Source organism: Camelus ferus, chromosome 1 (assembly GCF_009834535.1).
Source record: "Camelus ferus isolate YT-003-E chromosome 1, BCGSAC_Cfer_1.0, whole genome shotgun sequence".
In the NCBI taxonomy this organism is placed as follows: domain Eukaryota; kingdom Metazoa; phylum Chordata; class Mammalia; order Artiodactyla; family Camelidae; genus Camelus; species Camelus ferus.
The window spans coordinates 92,678,175-92,692,556 of NC_045696.1; the positions used below are offsets into that span (position 1 = coordinate 92,678,175).

At 39.1% G+C, this 14,382-nt stretch overlaps 1 protein-coding gene across 3 annotated transcripts in view; it reads right to left on the reverse strand.

Annotated features, from left to right (window-relative positions):
• Positions 1-13,915, reverse strand: part of GMPS (guanine monophosphate synthase) — a 58,181-nt gene extending 44,266 nt beyond the window's left edge. Inside the window, exons 1-2 of one of the 3 annotated variants that reach the window (XM_032485750.1) lie at positions 13,379-13,505; positions 879-958 (exon numbers count right to left, since the gene is read on the reverse strand). In XM_032485750.1, coding sequence (XP_032341641.1) covers positions 879-899 — 21 coding nt within the window. In that variant the 5' untranslated portion in view covers positions 900-958; positions 13,379-13,505. Of the gene's footprint in view, positions 1-878; positions 959-13,181; positions 13,356-13,378 lie in introns of those variants that run through there. The other 2 variants (XM_032485735.1, XM_032485742.1) reach the window with 2 other exon arrangements.
• Between the last annotated feature and the right edge of the window lie 467 nt (positions 13,916-14,382).

Below are 14,382 nucleotides of genomic sequence, written 5' to 3' on the forward strand. Positions count from 1 at the left end.
TTTTTGCAGAATGACCCACAACCAGGATCTATTTGTTGCCTCAAGATTATACTCTAGATAAATCTTTTTTTTTTTTTTTGTAAAATTGGCAACAATTTTACATTGATGATGATTTTACATTGACTTCTCCTGATGTGATACAACGGCAAGGACACAATGCCATTTTGTTCCGCTACCAGGGATATCTACTTTGATCACTTGATTCACATGACTGTGTGCTTGAAAGAAAAAAAGAAAATCTGATTTAAGCCCTCCCCCTGCTTAAAATCCTATAGCAACTCTCCCTTAGAATAAAGTTCAATAAAGGCGAAAATACTTTCGAAGCCCTATGATGCCTTGGCCTACTCTTTTGCCTAAATTGTCATTTTAAACTTTCCACAGCCCTTCAGAGTCGTATGCTGTCCTCTCTGGCTGAAAAATCCCAACATGGATGAATCAATCTCAGATACGTCAACTGAAAGGAATCAGACATCTCTGAAATCATGCTATAACTTAAATTTTCCATTAGCCCAATGACAAAACTGTCATTGCCAAGGTCATAGTTACATACAATTTGACATAAAACCCCTTAGGGGAGAGTGATTCCCAGAATCTCTCAGTTAATTTTCCTTAGAGCAGAAAGATGCCCCAATAGTTCAGGGAAAGAAACACAGGTGAGCTTGGCTGAAAGTCATCTAGAATAGACATGCTGGAGCTTTCTGTAATTCATCAAGTATGTCATTTCCCTATTCATTCTATGCACAGTTGAGAAAGATCCCTGGAAAGTACAGTGGCTTGTTATTCCTACTGGTATCACTGAACAAGTGCAATCCCTTAACATTTCAGTCAGCAAAGCTTTTTACAAACCATTTGAAGAAGGACTGAGTTCTGGTTATTACCTGAAAAACTTCCATTGACATCTTCTGGTAAGATTAAGGAAGCACTAGTGTCAAAAATTCCAGAATGAGTTGTCAATGGCCTGGAAAAAAAATCCCAGAAATAATTGAGCATCCTCAAGAAATACTGAATCATCAAAATTCTTGATGGAATAAAAGATCTGTGGAAAAACAGGACCTGGACAACTCAAGTCAAAAAGTAATTCAGAAGAGGCTAAATGTGAATAAGGTTTAGAAACACTAAAACTATTTCATATAAATATAGAGATCTTTTATCTACATCTAGTTGGTATGTGATTCTTTAAAAAAAAAAAGTAAGTCTGCTACAATATATAAAAAAAATTCTAGGTGCAATTACTGAATACAGGTGACAGTGATTCAGTTGTTCATTTTATGTAACAAATGTATAAAATGCCTATAGTTATACACCTAAGAAAAATCTAGAAGTCATGCGACATCCCCTGATGCAATAATACACAACACTGAATATACATTTAGTCGTTTAAGCAATGCTTACTTATTACCGACCGTTTCACGTTACCTACATTATGATCACTGACTTTTGTTCCATTTGTCCTATAATTTCAACACATTTGTAGATATTAAATATTATAATTTTGATCACTCAATTTGTTTGAATTCATTCTCTCTCTCGTTTAATCCAAGTATGCAACCTACAGGCCTCAAATGGAATATCATCAATAAGTTACTATGTTTAAGTTTTCAGTGTTCAACAAGTTTGGGAAATACAAGTCCCTAGTGAAATATGGTGTTGACATAGCCGTTCAATGTTCTTGGTTAGTTAATGAGTTCATACATTGAGGAAACACTCTTCCCTAATGAGATTTCAAGCCTGTAGTTATTCATCACTCTTATTTTGTTTCTACATGTTATTTGGGGCCATGCTACTATCATTTCGGTATTATCTTTCTAATTTCTAATTAAATTATTTTTTCTCCTTTTCTGAACTAATCTGTAGTACTTCTGATTAGAACATCATCTTCTCTTGAGTAAACAACTGTAGCTTTTGATTCTTCAAAGTCATTATAAATCCTCTTCTCCCCTATCTACAAAGGTACGAACAGCTCCTTTCAAATTCAAATGGGCACCATTCCTGAACAGTCTGAACGTATTATCTAAATCAATGAATTAAAAAGCAGTTTAGCTCAGACTCAGATACTACTTTTAGCAGCCACTTAAAGACAGCCATAACCCATATACACAAACCCTAATCATGGAAGTGGTTGAGAAATTTCAGCTTCTCAGATAAAATATAGCATTAATGGGTTTAATTTATACATATGATCACTGGGTAATAAAATAAACACACAATTCTAAATTATCTTTCTTTTCTAACTTCAAGGGAAATAAAAAATTATTCCAGTGTCACAATTTCTAATTCTAATTTTTAAACCTTTTGAAATCAATGATCTATTTTCCCCTTTGATTTCAATGATCCTAAAAGAGGTCTTTTGAGAAAGTTATAGCAATGTTATTTGGTTGACAAACTATAACTAAGAAAACTTGGCACTGTTGATTAAAATTAAAGTACACTATTCTTTACCTCATTTTAAATCCTTAAAAAGTTTTATTATAGCTACTTTTCCCATTCAATGGTCAGCATTAGCCAACTGAGAAACAAGGTGATCTCTAGATAAATCAAAACTACTATTAATTAGCCCAAATCATTCTGGGTTTTTTTTTTCTGAAAGTTGGCAATATACACACCCAAACAGCATTCAGTAACTGTTGTCATACCACTAAAATATCAGAAGGAAAAGTTCTGAATTATGTTCAACCTGATTTTCTTAGTTACACTCCTCACAGGTTTTTTTCTTTATGTTAACCTTTAGTTTTCCTGACTGACTCTGCATTCTAATTGTGGCTGAGGTCTATTATTTTAACAAAAAATACTGCCTTGGATTGAATGGGCTACACGACACTATAGAACCAAAGGTTCCTTGCAAAGAAGCAAACAAAGAAACAGAAATACAGTTTTAGCCTCCCTTCAGTTCATCACCTCATACTATCAGTATGACCTCAGATGACAACACTTTTCAAGCAGAGATGAAAGATAATCAAAGGGCTATCTCTTTAAATATACTGAGTTTGTGAAGAGCTTCAATTTTGCCTCTCTTATAAAATCACTATTCCTAAAACACGTTTAAGAATTAGTTTTAGCTTAGAAGAGATCTATACTTTTTTCCGTAAGAAAAACTATAGTTTAAGCAGTAGAATGTCAGTTTTACAGGTATTCAGCACACAGTCCGTTTTTCAAGATGCTACTATTATACTTCATAATCCCAATCTCCATTCTATATCTTGCCCTTTCAACTGTCACATGTGCCTGAACTATACTTTATTGAAAATAATGATGAGTTAATAGAACTTGAAAAAACTATGAACCAAATTTGTGAAAGTTATGGGAAGGAATCAAGTATACATTCTGCTTTTTTAGTATCAACTCTGCCACAAGTAACCATAGGGTTAATGAGAGAAAGTTCTTTATAACAGTTCCAGAAAAAACAGAATTAGAATATCACCACTTTGCAATCTCTTATAAAATAATGGATCTAAGTTACTGTGGTCCACAAAAGGACCAGTGCTGGTCTGCAAACTGTCACCAGTCCATAATAGGAAAATGTACATAAGTTTTATATAAGCATTTATAAACTTATAAAACAAGTTGAGAGAGTAATTTTATTTCCTTGAATCTGTAATAAAAATTTAGGGCTTTTATTCTCTGCATTAGATTTTTTAATTATAAATATCTAAAAAGGTATTTTACAAAAACAGTAGTTATGGTGGATTGGAATTTTTTAAAAACTGGTTATTTATTGCAGATCTGTGAGAAGCACTGAATTAGATATTAGCTATTAAAATCATTAGGTAAAAGACTGATGAGGCATTTGACAATGGATGGATAAGACAGCAATGCCCTGAATCAAATGACCAATCTTAACCTACAAAAATAGATCAGACACATTTAACTTACTAAGGCACTAAGTAAACATATATGAAGGAATATTAACCACATGTTTGTAACTGCTAAGCTGAATGATGAGGACATTATAGTCTTTGCTCTATTTGTAGGTATTTTTAATTTTCCATATATAAGAGACTACACTATTCTTCACTGTTTCCTATGTACATGCCTTTTGTCAAGTCACTTTGCAGTTTGTCCTATTATAAGCAGAATATATTTCCTCACTCTTGACACTGGGCTCAACCATGAGACCTGCTATGACCAATGTAACGCAGGCAGAAGTGATACTGTGCCAAGTCTTAAGCCATCTTAATGCTTCCACTTGTCTCCTGTACTTCTGCCATTATTATGAAAGCACCATGAGCCTACTTACTCATTGAAAACGATGAGAGCGGTGGAGCTCAGCTGAGTTCAACCACAAACTCCTGGGCATGAAATTAGCATCACGTCTTTCTGAAAATGTTTCTAATACTACCTAAGTGAAAGTTCAAAGAACCATCTAACACCAAAGTATCCATGGCAGGTTATGAATCAATAACAAATTGTAATTCTGCTTTCTCTGGCCATATATAACAAATACATAAGAATGTAGGGCAGTGGGGGAGGGTATAGTTCAAGTGGTAGAGTGCATGCTTAGCATGTATGAGGTCCTGCGTTCAATCACCAGTATTGCCTCTATAAATACACATACATACACACACACACACACACACACACACACACACACACATACACACACAAATCTAATTACTTACCCCCCTCCAAAAAATAATGTAGGGCAAATTGTACAAAATGGTTATTATTATGCTTAGTTTTCTGTGACCTCCCTCAACTTCAAAATATACATTACACACAGGGGGAGGGTACAGCTCAAGTGCGAGAGCCCATGCCTGAGGTCCTGGTTTCAATTCCCAGTATCTCCTCTAAAAAATAAATAAATAAACCTAATTATCTCCTACCTCAAAAAATATATATATATATACATACACACAGTACACTGAATATTTAGCTTTAGTGATTAAAATATAATTGTATACTTACCTCTTTTTTTTAAGGAGGTAACTAATGAAGGAAAGACAACAGTGAAGAGAAACCACATAGGGGCACTACTAAATAAACTCTTGAAAAGCTAGGCCTGGTGAACTCAAGAGGCACCACAGGAGACAGGGTAATATGCCTCACAAACAAACTGATAGAAATTTTCTTACCAAATAACCTGAAAACAACTTTCATGTGAAGATACTGCACCAATGCTAAGGTTGTTCAAAACATCTAATGTTATTAAATCCAGAATGCTTCAAGTTCTATTTATTTTCATCAGTTTTATTGTCAAATTATTTTTTAATTTAAAATTCACAGATAAACAAGTTCATACCGCATAGCACAGGAAACTATATTCAATATCTCACAGTAATCTACAGTGAAAAAGGATATGAAAACAAACATATGTATGTATATGTATGACTGAAGCATCCTGTACATCAGAAACTGACACAACATTGTAAGCTGACTGTACTTCGATAAAAATATATATATACAAATTTAAAATTAAAATTGCTACTATCAAATAAAGTAGTGGTTCATTTCTCTTGGTTTTTATAAACCTATCTAAAAGGAGCTTATTTGTGTACAAACCATATACTATTTTCATTAAAATACAGCTGAGCAAGATACTTTTAAAAATATCCTTAAGCATAAAATATTATAATAGAACTTTTTATAAGTTTGTTCTACTACACCAAGGTTTATCTCTTCCAGGCATCAAGGAGCCTATTACTACAGTCTAAATATTCCAAGCTGGAGGAAATGGGAAATACCAAACCTATTAAGGATTATCCTCTGATCCAGCAATTTCACTCCTAGGTATTTATACAAGAGACATGAACACCTATGTCCACAAAAACTGAGAACAATCCAAATGGCCATCAACATGTGAATGCATAAATAAACTCTGGCATATCTATGTGGAACACTACATAACAATAAAAATGAACAACTGATACACACAACAACATGGATAAATCTCAAAAATACTGTGTTGAATAAAAGCCAAAATCATTGTGTGATTCTACTGATACATAATTCAAAAACAGACAAAACTGATGTATGGATATAGAAATCAGAACAGTGGTTGCTGCTGGAGAAGTGGAGGGGCCGACTGTCAAGGGGCATGATGGAAATTTGGGAGTGATGGAAATGTTCTATATCTTGATTGGGGTGGTGGTTACATGAGTTATATATATATATATATATTTGTCACAAGTCAAATTGTACACTTAAAGATCTGTGCACTTCACTATATGTAGATTTTACCTCTATACAAATAAGTAAAAAAAAAAAAATCACTTATTAGTGACTTTTTCAAACTACCATTTCTCTCCACAAACTAAAAGGCAATGCTACAATAAGTAACTGTTACCCTCAGCCTTCAGGAGCACTGGATGGTCATGGTCAGTAACACTGGATGGTCATGGTGTCAATAACAAAGCCAACACTCATTCAAACCTATGAGCCACTCTTGTTTCAAAACCAAAGTCCATCAAGTTAAATCCACTTAAATGGACTGATTAATCACCCATTAAAACTTTATTCCTAAAAATGTTCAGTCTAACTCAAGCTATATCCATTCAAAGTATAGCAACTACCTCCAAAAGAACTATCTTCTTCAGCCGAATGCTCTAAGTCTTGTGCAGCAATATGAAAATGGCCCACCAAAATGTAACCAAGGGTCTGACTCCAAAAACTGATCACATAAAGCAAATTTAGTAAAAAGTGAATGGTATCCCAATTCATTCTATGAGGTCAGAATTGTCCTGACACCAAAAACAAAGACATTATAAGAAAACTCCAAGCCATTATTGCCTATGAATGTAGACGTGAAAATCAACAAAATTAACAAGTCAAATTCAGCAACATATAAAAAAGGATTATACATCATTACCAAGAGAGATTTATCCCAGGAATGCAAATTTGACTTAATATCTAAAAATCAATTAATCTAATTTATCAATTAATACAATTAAGAACAAAAACCATATAATCATCTGAATATATGTAGAAAAAAGTATTTGTCAAAATCCAATATCTTTTCATAAAAGACAATCCACAAACTAAGAATGAAAGGAAACTCCCTCACTCTGATAAAGGGCATCTTTGAAAAACCCACAGCTAACATCACATTTAGTGATGAAAAACTAACTGCTTTTTCCCCACTAAGATCAGGAACAAGAATTTCTGCCTTTACCTAATTTCTATTCAGAAATGAAGTAGACATATTAGCCAGGGTAATTAAGCAAGAAAATGAAATTAGAAGTACCTAGAGTGGAAAGGAAAAAGTAAAACTATCTCTATTTGCAGATGACATGATCTTACATAAATAAAATCCTGTAAGTTCCATTAAAATACTACTAGAATAAATAAATTTAGTACGGTTGTAGGAAAACAACTTTGGAAAACAGTCTGACAATTCACCAAAGGTTAAACAAAGAATTAGAGCACATGACCCAGCAATTCTACTCCTAGCTATATACCCACAAGAAATGAAAATTTATCTCTATACAAACACCTATACAAGAAGGGAAGAGTATAGCTCAAGTGGTAGAGTGCATGCTTAACATGCACAAGATCCTGGGTTCAATCCTCAGTACCACCTCTAAAAATAAACAAGTAAATAAATAAATAACCATATCTCACCTCCCCCCAAAAAAACCTGTACAGGAATATTCATAGCAACATTATCCATAATAGCCAAAGAATGTAAACAATCCAATATCCATCAACTGATGAATGGATAAATAAAAGGTGCTATAGCCATACAATGGAATATTATTTGCCAATAAAAATGAGGTACTTATACATGCTACCGGTTTGATGAACTTTGAAAGCATTTATGCTAAGTAAAAAAAAGCTAGTCACAAGAGACCACATATTGTAAGATTATAGTTATATAAAATGTTCAAAATAGGCAAATCTAGAGAGACAGAAAAAGATTAGTATTGCCTAGGGCTGGGAGGGTGCAGCAGGTGGGGGACAATGAGGACTGATTGCTAAAGGGTACAGGATTTCTTCTAGGGGTAATGAGAATGCTCTAAAATTGACTGTGGTAATGGCTGTAGAAATCTGTGACTATACCAAGAACTGCTGAATTGTACCCTTTAAAAGGAGAATTTTATGGTATATGAATTACATCTCAATTAAGCTAATATAAAAATCTTTAGGAAAAGTGAATGGTAAAATCGAGGTGGTGAACACAGATGTTGACTAAAATTTCTTTTTAACTTGTCTGAAATTTTTCATAAAACGTTAAAGTGGGAAAAAAATCATAGCATAAAAAAAGTTTCACTATTATCAATAATGTATCAAAACAATGACCTACCTACAACTATTTTTATTCATCTAAAATCTCCCAAATTGATTAGGGATTGTTCACCCCAAATTTGTCCAAAGTGGATTTTAGAATTCTGGAGTCCTAGATTTACATTCACAATGAAACTCAGAAGATAAGGATTACTAATATTAGTTTTCCAAATTACAGACAAGGTGAAGTTAAATTTACATAATAAGTCTCCAAGAGTTTTGATAATAAAAAGGATTCTTTTTTTCCTGTTGACAAACAGGAGAAACAGAGAATTTTACACGTCCAGCCAGTTTTAAAGGTTTCAAAACATTCTCTGCAATTGTTATGGTAGACTAGGGCAGATTATATTACCTTTTGATCAATTTCAACACTGCTGGTTTTCAAACTTTGGAAAGCAACTAATTTGACACTCAACTTTTGAGAATTTTAAAATAACTCTCTTAGCACAGTTACTAATTTAAAAATAAAACTATTTTAATGTATACACATTAGGCTTGTATTTTAGCCAAATTTTAAATACACATCACTAGAGATGAAGATCGAAATGCAAAATAATACGTACTCTACAACTGGAGTGACCATATGGCCCAGTTGGCAAAGGACTGTCCTAATTTACAACTGTTATTCCCACATCCTACCCAACTTAACATTTGTCTCACGTTTTTCATTTTTTAACATATTATGAATAACTGCGTTAGAGTAAGATAAAATGGGCTTGTTACATTTCCACTTTATACTTTCACCTTCTACCATGGGTTTGCCTGGTACTCTGTGGAGTGCAGGTGTAGTGAAAGCCAACCAGAGAGAACCCATCTCTCTTTTGTGATCTTTTCCAGATAAAATGAAGTACACTTGGACACTGGCAATTAGGGTTAGCTACTCTATCCAGTCATGGGTGCTGACAGAAAAATGTTAGACGCTGCTGTCCAGGGCAGCCACTTGGTATACCAGCCAGTTGTGCCACAGCCATTCCTCAGCACAAAACCTCCAGGTCTTTATCTGCTGGGTTGGTGGGATATGTAAGGTGTTTGTGAAATACATACAGGAAAGAGATTGTGTGTTCCTGTGCATAATGTACGAAGAGAGTAATCTGAACACTCATGCTACATAAGTCCTGCCAAGTATTTGTTTGCTATATTGTATAAATCCAATTATGTATTTCGTTTGGTAGCATTTTACAGCAAATATAAATTTAAATTATTTTTAGCACCTCCTTTTATGCTTAAGTGCCCCAGTTTAGGCAAAGAGTACATGGTCACCGTACTATAACCAAACACCTTATTCCTATCAAGTTGTAGTGGACTATATTAAGGAGTGTATTGTCCTAACTACATAAAGCATCTCCTAGGTCCTCAAAACCATGAACCCAAAGGGATGGCAAGGGTTGGCCAACGAGAAAACCAACTAATATGAGACTATCATTATAGTAAAGCTATTTTTTGAACTGCTGTGACTCATAAACAAATACAAAAACTCTATTCCACAATAAGCATGGAAAAAAAAGAATATTCTACACAACCTAGAACTATATATGTGATACACAAAGATTCTAAATTCTCTGAAGCAATTACTTTTTTGTTGATTCACAAAGTACTTCAAAATCATGTATTAATCCTGAGGACTTCATTCATTTTGAGCATCTAAACAGAGTTTAAGTTAGAAAGAAGCATGAAAACAGCTCAAGTACCGTAACAGAGGAAAATTTCATCGTTGTGGATAGCAAATAATTATTCATTATTTCAAACAGCATCCTTTAAAATATAATTCATTAAATAGCTTTAGAAAAGTATCAAACACATATGAATGAGTATAGGACACATATGTACTTTTTTTAATTCTTAAAAGACAATTATTTTCCTTAAGTGACAAGTTGGACCATGCTAAAGACAAGGTCATCTGAGGCTCCCGGAAGAATTTCAAAACCTTTCAAGTCTAAGAACAGAAAACAATAAAAACCATTCCTTTTGTCTGTAACAGCTCTTCCATTCTAGATGAATATCTTAACAGATGGAACAAAATCTGGAGGGAAAAAAATTCATCTTTGACCTTTGGAAAAAAGGTACTATAGGGTTATCATAAAAGGACAGTTGTCAATTCTCAATGCATCCCTAAAAATCTCAGGTCATCTTTCCATTCAATTCAAAAATAAATTTTAAAATGGCAAATCTTGATTTTCAACATTAGATGTCATTAAAGATCCTATATCACATGTAATCAACAGGTATTTTTTTAAAAAACCTTTAATCCAAGTATGATATATCCTAGTCAACATCTCAGTGAAGGTGGTGGGGCAGGCAGGTCCTACCTCTACTCCAACCAAAAGCGTCTAAGGCTTAGATGGGGCCAAAGGTGGTAAACTTGACAAGTAGCCCAAAGAACATTACTCTCATAATCTTGCCTTAATAAAACTGAAAAAAGCCGGTATGTCTAATATTTGCTATATACATACAAAATACATCTAATAGTTGCTATATTCATACAAAATAATGAAAAGTTTCAAAATTTTTTTAAAGAAAACCTGTCTATGCTCTCTATATGAAGACTTTAACTAAATAACATCATTTCAGCTCTTTAAGGAAACAATAATCTCTACCTTAGATGGTTAACCAAAGTACTCCTGAAGAAAAAGAAAAGCCAGGTTCTAACACCAGCTGTTTTTCCAGCTTAGGAAGCAGAAACACATAAAGGTCCTTTCCAGATCTAAATGACACTCTGTGGATAAAACTAATGAAAACAACCCAAATGTTTTTACAGAATTTAGGTAGGTTTCTCCCTAATTTCTATCACACAGAAATGTCATTTCAGAAAATCCTGAAAAATACTGAAACATACGGAAATTCAAAATCAGCTCTTTCCTCACCTTAATTTATCAACTATAGGATTTACTACAACTGTCAGAGGCACAACAGATGTACAAAGTAATCTTGGGTCTGGTACTTGTATTTCACGCCAGAGGAAAAGGTGGCTCTGTGGTAAGGTATGGAAAACAGATGCCTACTCAGATTTCCAGGTGGACCTTTCATATCTTACTTCACCTACTTTACTCTGCATGTCCCATTTTAAACATCTCTTCACTTGGAATGCTTCTTGTAATTAATCATTGTTTAATCATAAGGTTTATTTTTCCTCCTTAGGAATACATGAAATATTCACAGATTTGACAAAATGTTATTTCCCTGTATTGCTTCTCTTGAAAATGCTTTCAGTTCGGTTTTCAATTATTAGTATGGTCAAAAAAAAGAGAGGCATGCTACAAAATAAAGGACCTTGAAATAAATATAAGTTAATCAGCAAATCACCTGAGGCTCAAATATATCAAACTGATGAAGATTCTCTTTAAAATTCAAGTCGAACAAACAAAAAAACTACCAACTATGGAAAACAGTATGTGTTCTATACGCCTGACTCATAAACTCAATCTGAGTTTTAAGATTCAGAAAACTGAATCTTTAACTTTCTGCTGTCATTTAATATGAAAACACTGTTTTCAAATCAGCACATATTTTTCAGTCTGTAAATTAGGTTTGAGCCCTCGTAATAACAAGGTCATTTCCTCTACCAGCACAAAGAGGAATCTTTTCAATGACTTTAAGGCTCCAAATTAAGGAAAGAAGAAAACAGCTTTGTAAGTTAACTAGTATACACGAAAGAGCTGTACACTGAGGTTTATGTAAGCTTCTGAGGTCAGAAACTAAAGGTTCAAGTATCTTCATTTACCTGTATAATCCCAAGAAAGAGCCCCAACTAGTCTTGAGCATCAGTTTCCTTGGTTTAAAAAGAGTTCATCTACTACCTTATAATCTTTACTCATTTGCTCAACAAATACTTTTTTAATGTTTACTAGAGACTGAGCCAATTACGCATGGAGAGGACCCACTAAGATGTGACTTAGGCACCACCTCTAAGACAATACTGTCTGAAAAGGCACTACTGCCTGACTCAGAACACCAGTTTCCACCTGACGTTTAAAAGTCCACACACCTGAATAAAACGTAATGCAGTAATTTCTTAAATCTAGGCCCAAACATCTCGCTTAAGTAGATCGCAATTCAAAACCGCGCAGTTTCCCGCTGACAAAACTGATTTTGCGCGGGTCTGAAAGAACTCCAGACCAACGAAAATTTTAACACAAGTGAAAGCGAAGGTGCTCAATACAGAAGCGAGACGAAGAAAAAGTGAGCTGGAGGTGAGGAGACGCGCAGCAGCGGCCCAAACGTGCTCTCCGCACTCGGCACACCAAGTTAACTTCTCCCGCACCCGGGACTCCAGACTTCCCCGGCCCTCGGGGCGCGGTGGCGGAGGCCAGCGGCCGGGACTGGGTCTCCCCGCGGCGGGGAGCGGGTCCCACCGCAAACCAAGGCGGAAAAGGAGAGAGCGGGATGGGGGCGGGGCTGGACACAAGCTTACCCCCTAGGAAAAGGATGGGGGGAGGGGAACGGAGTGAGCGACCCTCCGGCCACCGGCCCAGACTGGGGAGGGCGCCGACGGGGGCGGGAGTAGGGGGTGGGTGGTACAGTCAAGCGGCCTCCTCAAGGGCCGGCCTCGCCACCGCGGACCCAAAGGGCGCCATAGGGGAACCAGGAGAGCCTCGCCGAGGGCAGGCGGGAAACAGGGTGGCGGGAAGAGAGGAGGCCGGCGCAGCTCGAACGCCTCACGCGAGGCCCCGACCCTGCCCTGCCTTCGGCGGGCCCCGGCAGCTCCACAAAAGGCCCCAAGGATCCCGAAGGGACGGGGCGAGGGCTGAGGAAGCCCCCCCGCCCCGCCTCACTCTCTCTCACACTCACACACACACCCGCTCGCCTCCCTCCCCCCACCTCGGGCCGCGCTCCGCGGGCTCGGCGCCCCACAGCGGCGCGGGGGAGGCGGGGGCCAGGGCGCTGCGGCGGGAAGCTGACGCCCTCCCCGACGCCCGGAGCTCAGCGGGCGCAGGAACCCCGACACGCAGACAAAATCAACAAAGCACCTGCCGCTCCCGAGAAGAAAACATGCCACAGGCCCCGAGCCGGGGCTCTGCGACGCGCCGCTGCCCGGGCCGCAGGGCTGCGCTGGCGGGCTCGGGGGAGGAGGCGGGGAAGGGCCCCGCGCGGTGGCTCCCGGGCCACGGAGCCTCGCTTCCGCCCGGATGCGGTGAGGCAGGGACCCCCCACGCCAGAGACTGACCTTGGAGTCTCCGTTGCAAAGAGCCATCGGGGCTGGGGCCGCGGTGGCGGCAGCCAGAGATGAGACGGGGCGGGAAAGGGTCGGTGGGGTCGACGCCACGGGCCAGGACTGAGAAGGTGGCCTGGTCGAGTAGCTGGCGGGCGGGCGGGCGGCGCGGAGAAGAGCTGGCCGCCTGCGAAGCGCCGATTCGAGCAGCAGCCTCGGAGCGCGGGCCCCAGCGCCGCGGGAGAAGAGACCAGCAGCGCGCACGCTGCCCCCGCCTCCTGCTTCCGCCCCGGCCGGCCACTGGGAGGAGCCAGAGCCCGTTTGGCGAGGCTGCCGCGCCGCCGGCACTCCCCCAGCTGCCGCCGCCACCAAATAAGCCCGCCTCCGGAGGTGGGGACTTCGGCGACTGGCCCCGCCTCCAGGTCCGTCCCCACCGCCGCCGAGGCCTGCCCCCGGAGAAGAAACCCGCGCGTCCCCAGCCTGCCCGCCCCTGAGAGGAGGGTCCTGCGGCGTCTGGCCCCGCCCCACTCCTGTCATGCCGCCCCTGGCGGGGAGGAGACCGCACCGCCCAGCCTGGCTGCCCCTGTCCCGCCCCCGCACCCGGCAGCCCGGCGGGAGAGGAGGAGCCGGTGGCGCCCCGCCCCACCCTGGCCGCTAAAGTGGGCCTTGGCGAAAAACCGGAGCTGCGACCCGCGTGCCTTTGGCCCGCCGGCCCGCAGCCTTTGACTGCTGCGAGAGGCTGGTGACCCTGAGGAGGAGGCCTCCAGAGAGCTGGGTCACGGGGGGATCTCTTCGCCGGTGGTGCAGCCTCATCTCAGGTTGCGGGTCATGGGGGAGGCCAGGAGTGCTTTCAAGAGTTTCGTGGTGACATCGCCGTGGACTTAAAAGTGGTATCTGATCACTTAGGCCCCTCAAAAGTTCTACAGCGGATGCAGAATTTCCACGAGGAAGGGTTAGGGAGCGGCAGTCTGGTGGAAAACTAGACCGGAGGACTGCAGCTCTGTTTGCACAGCTATGTT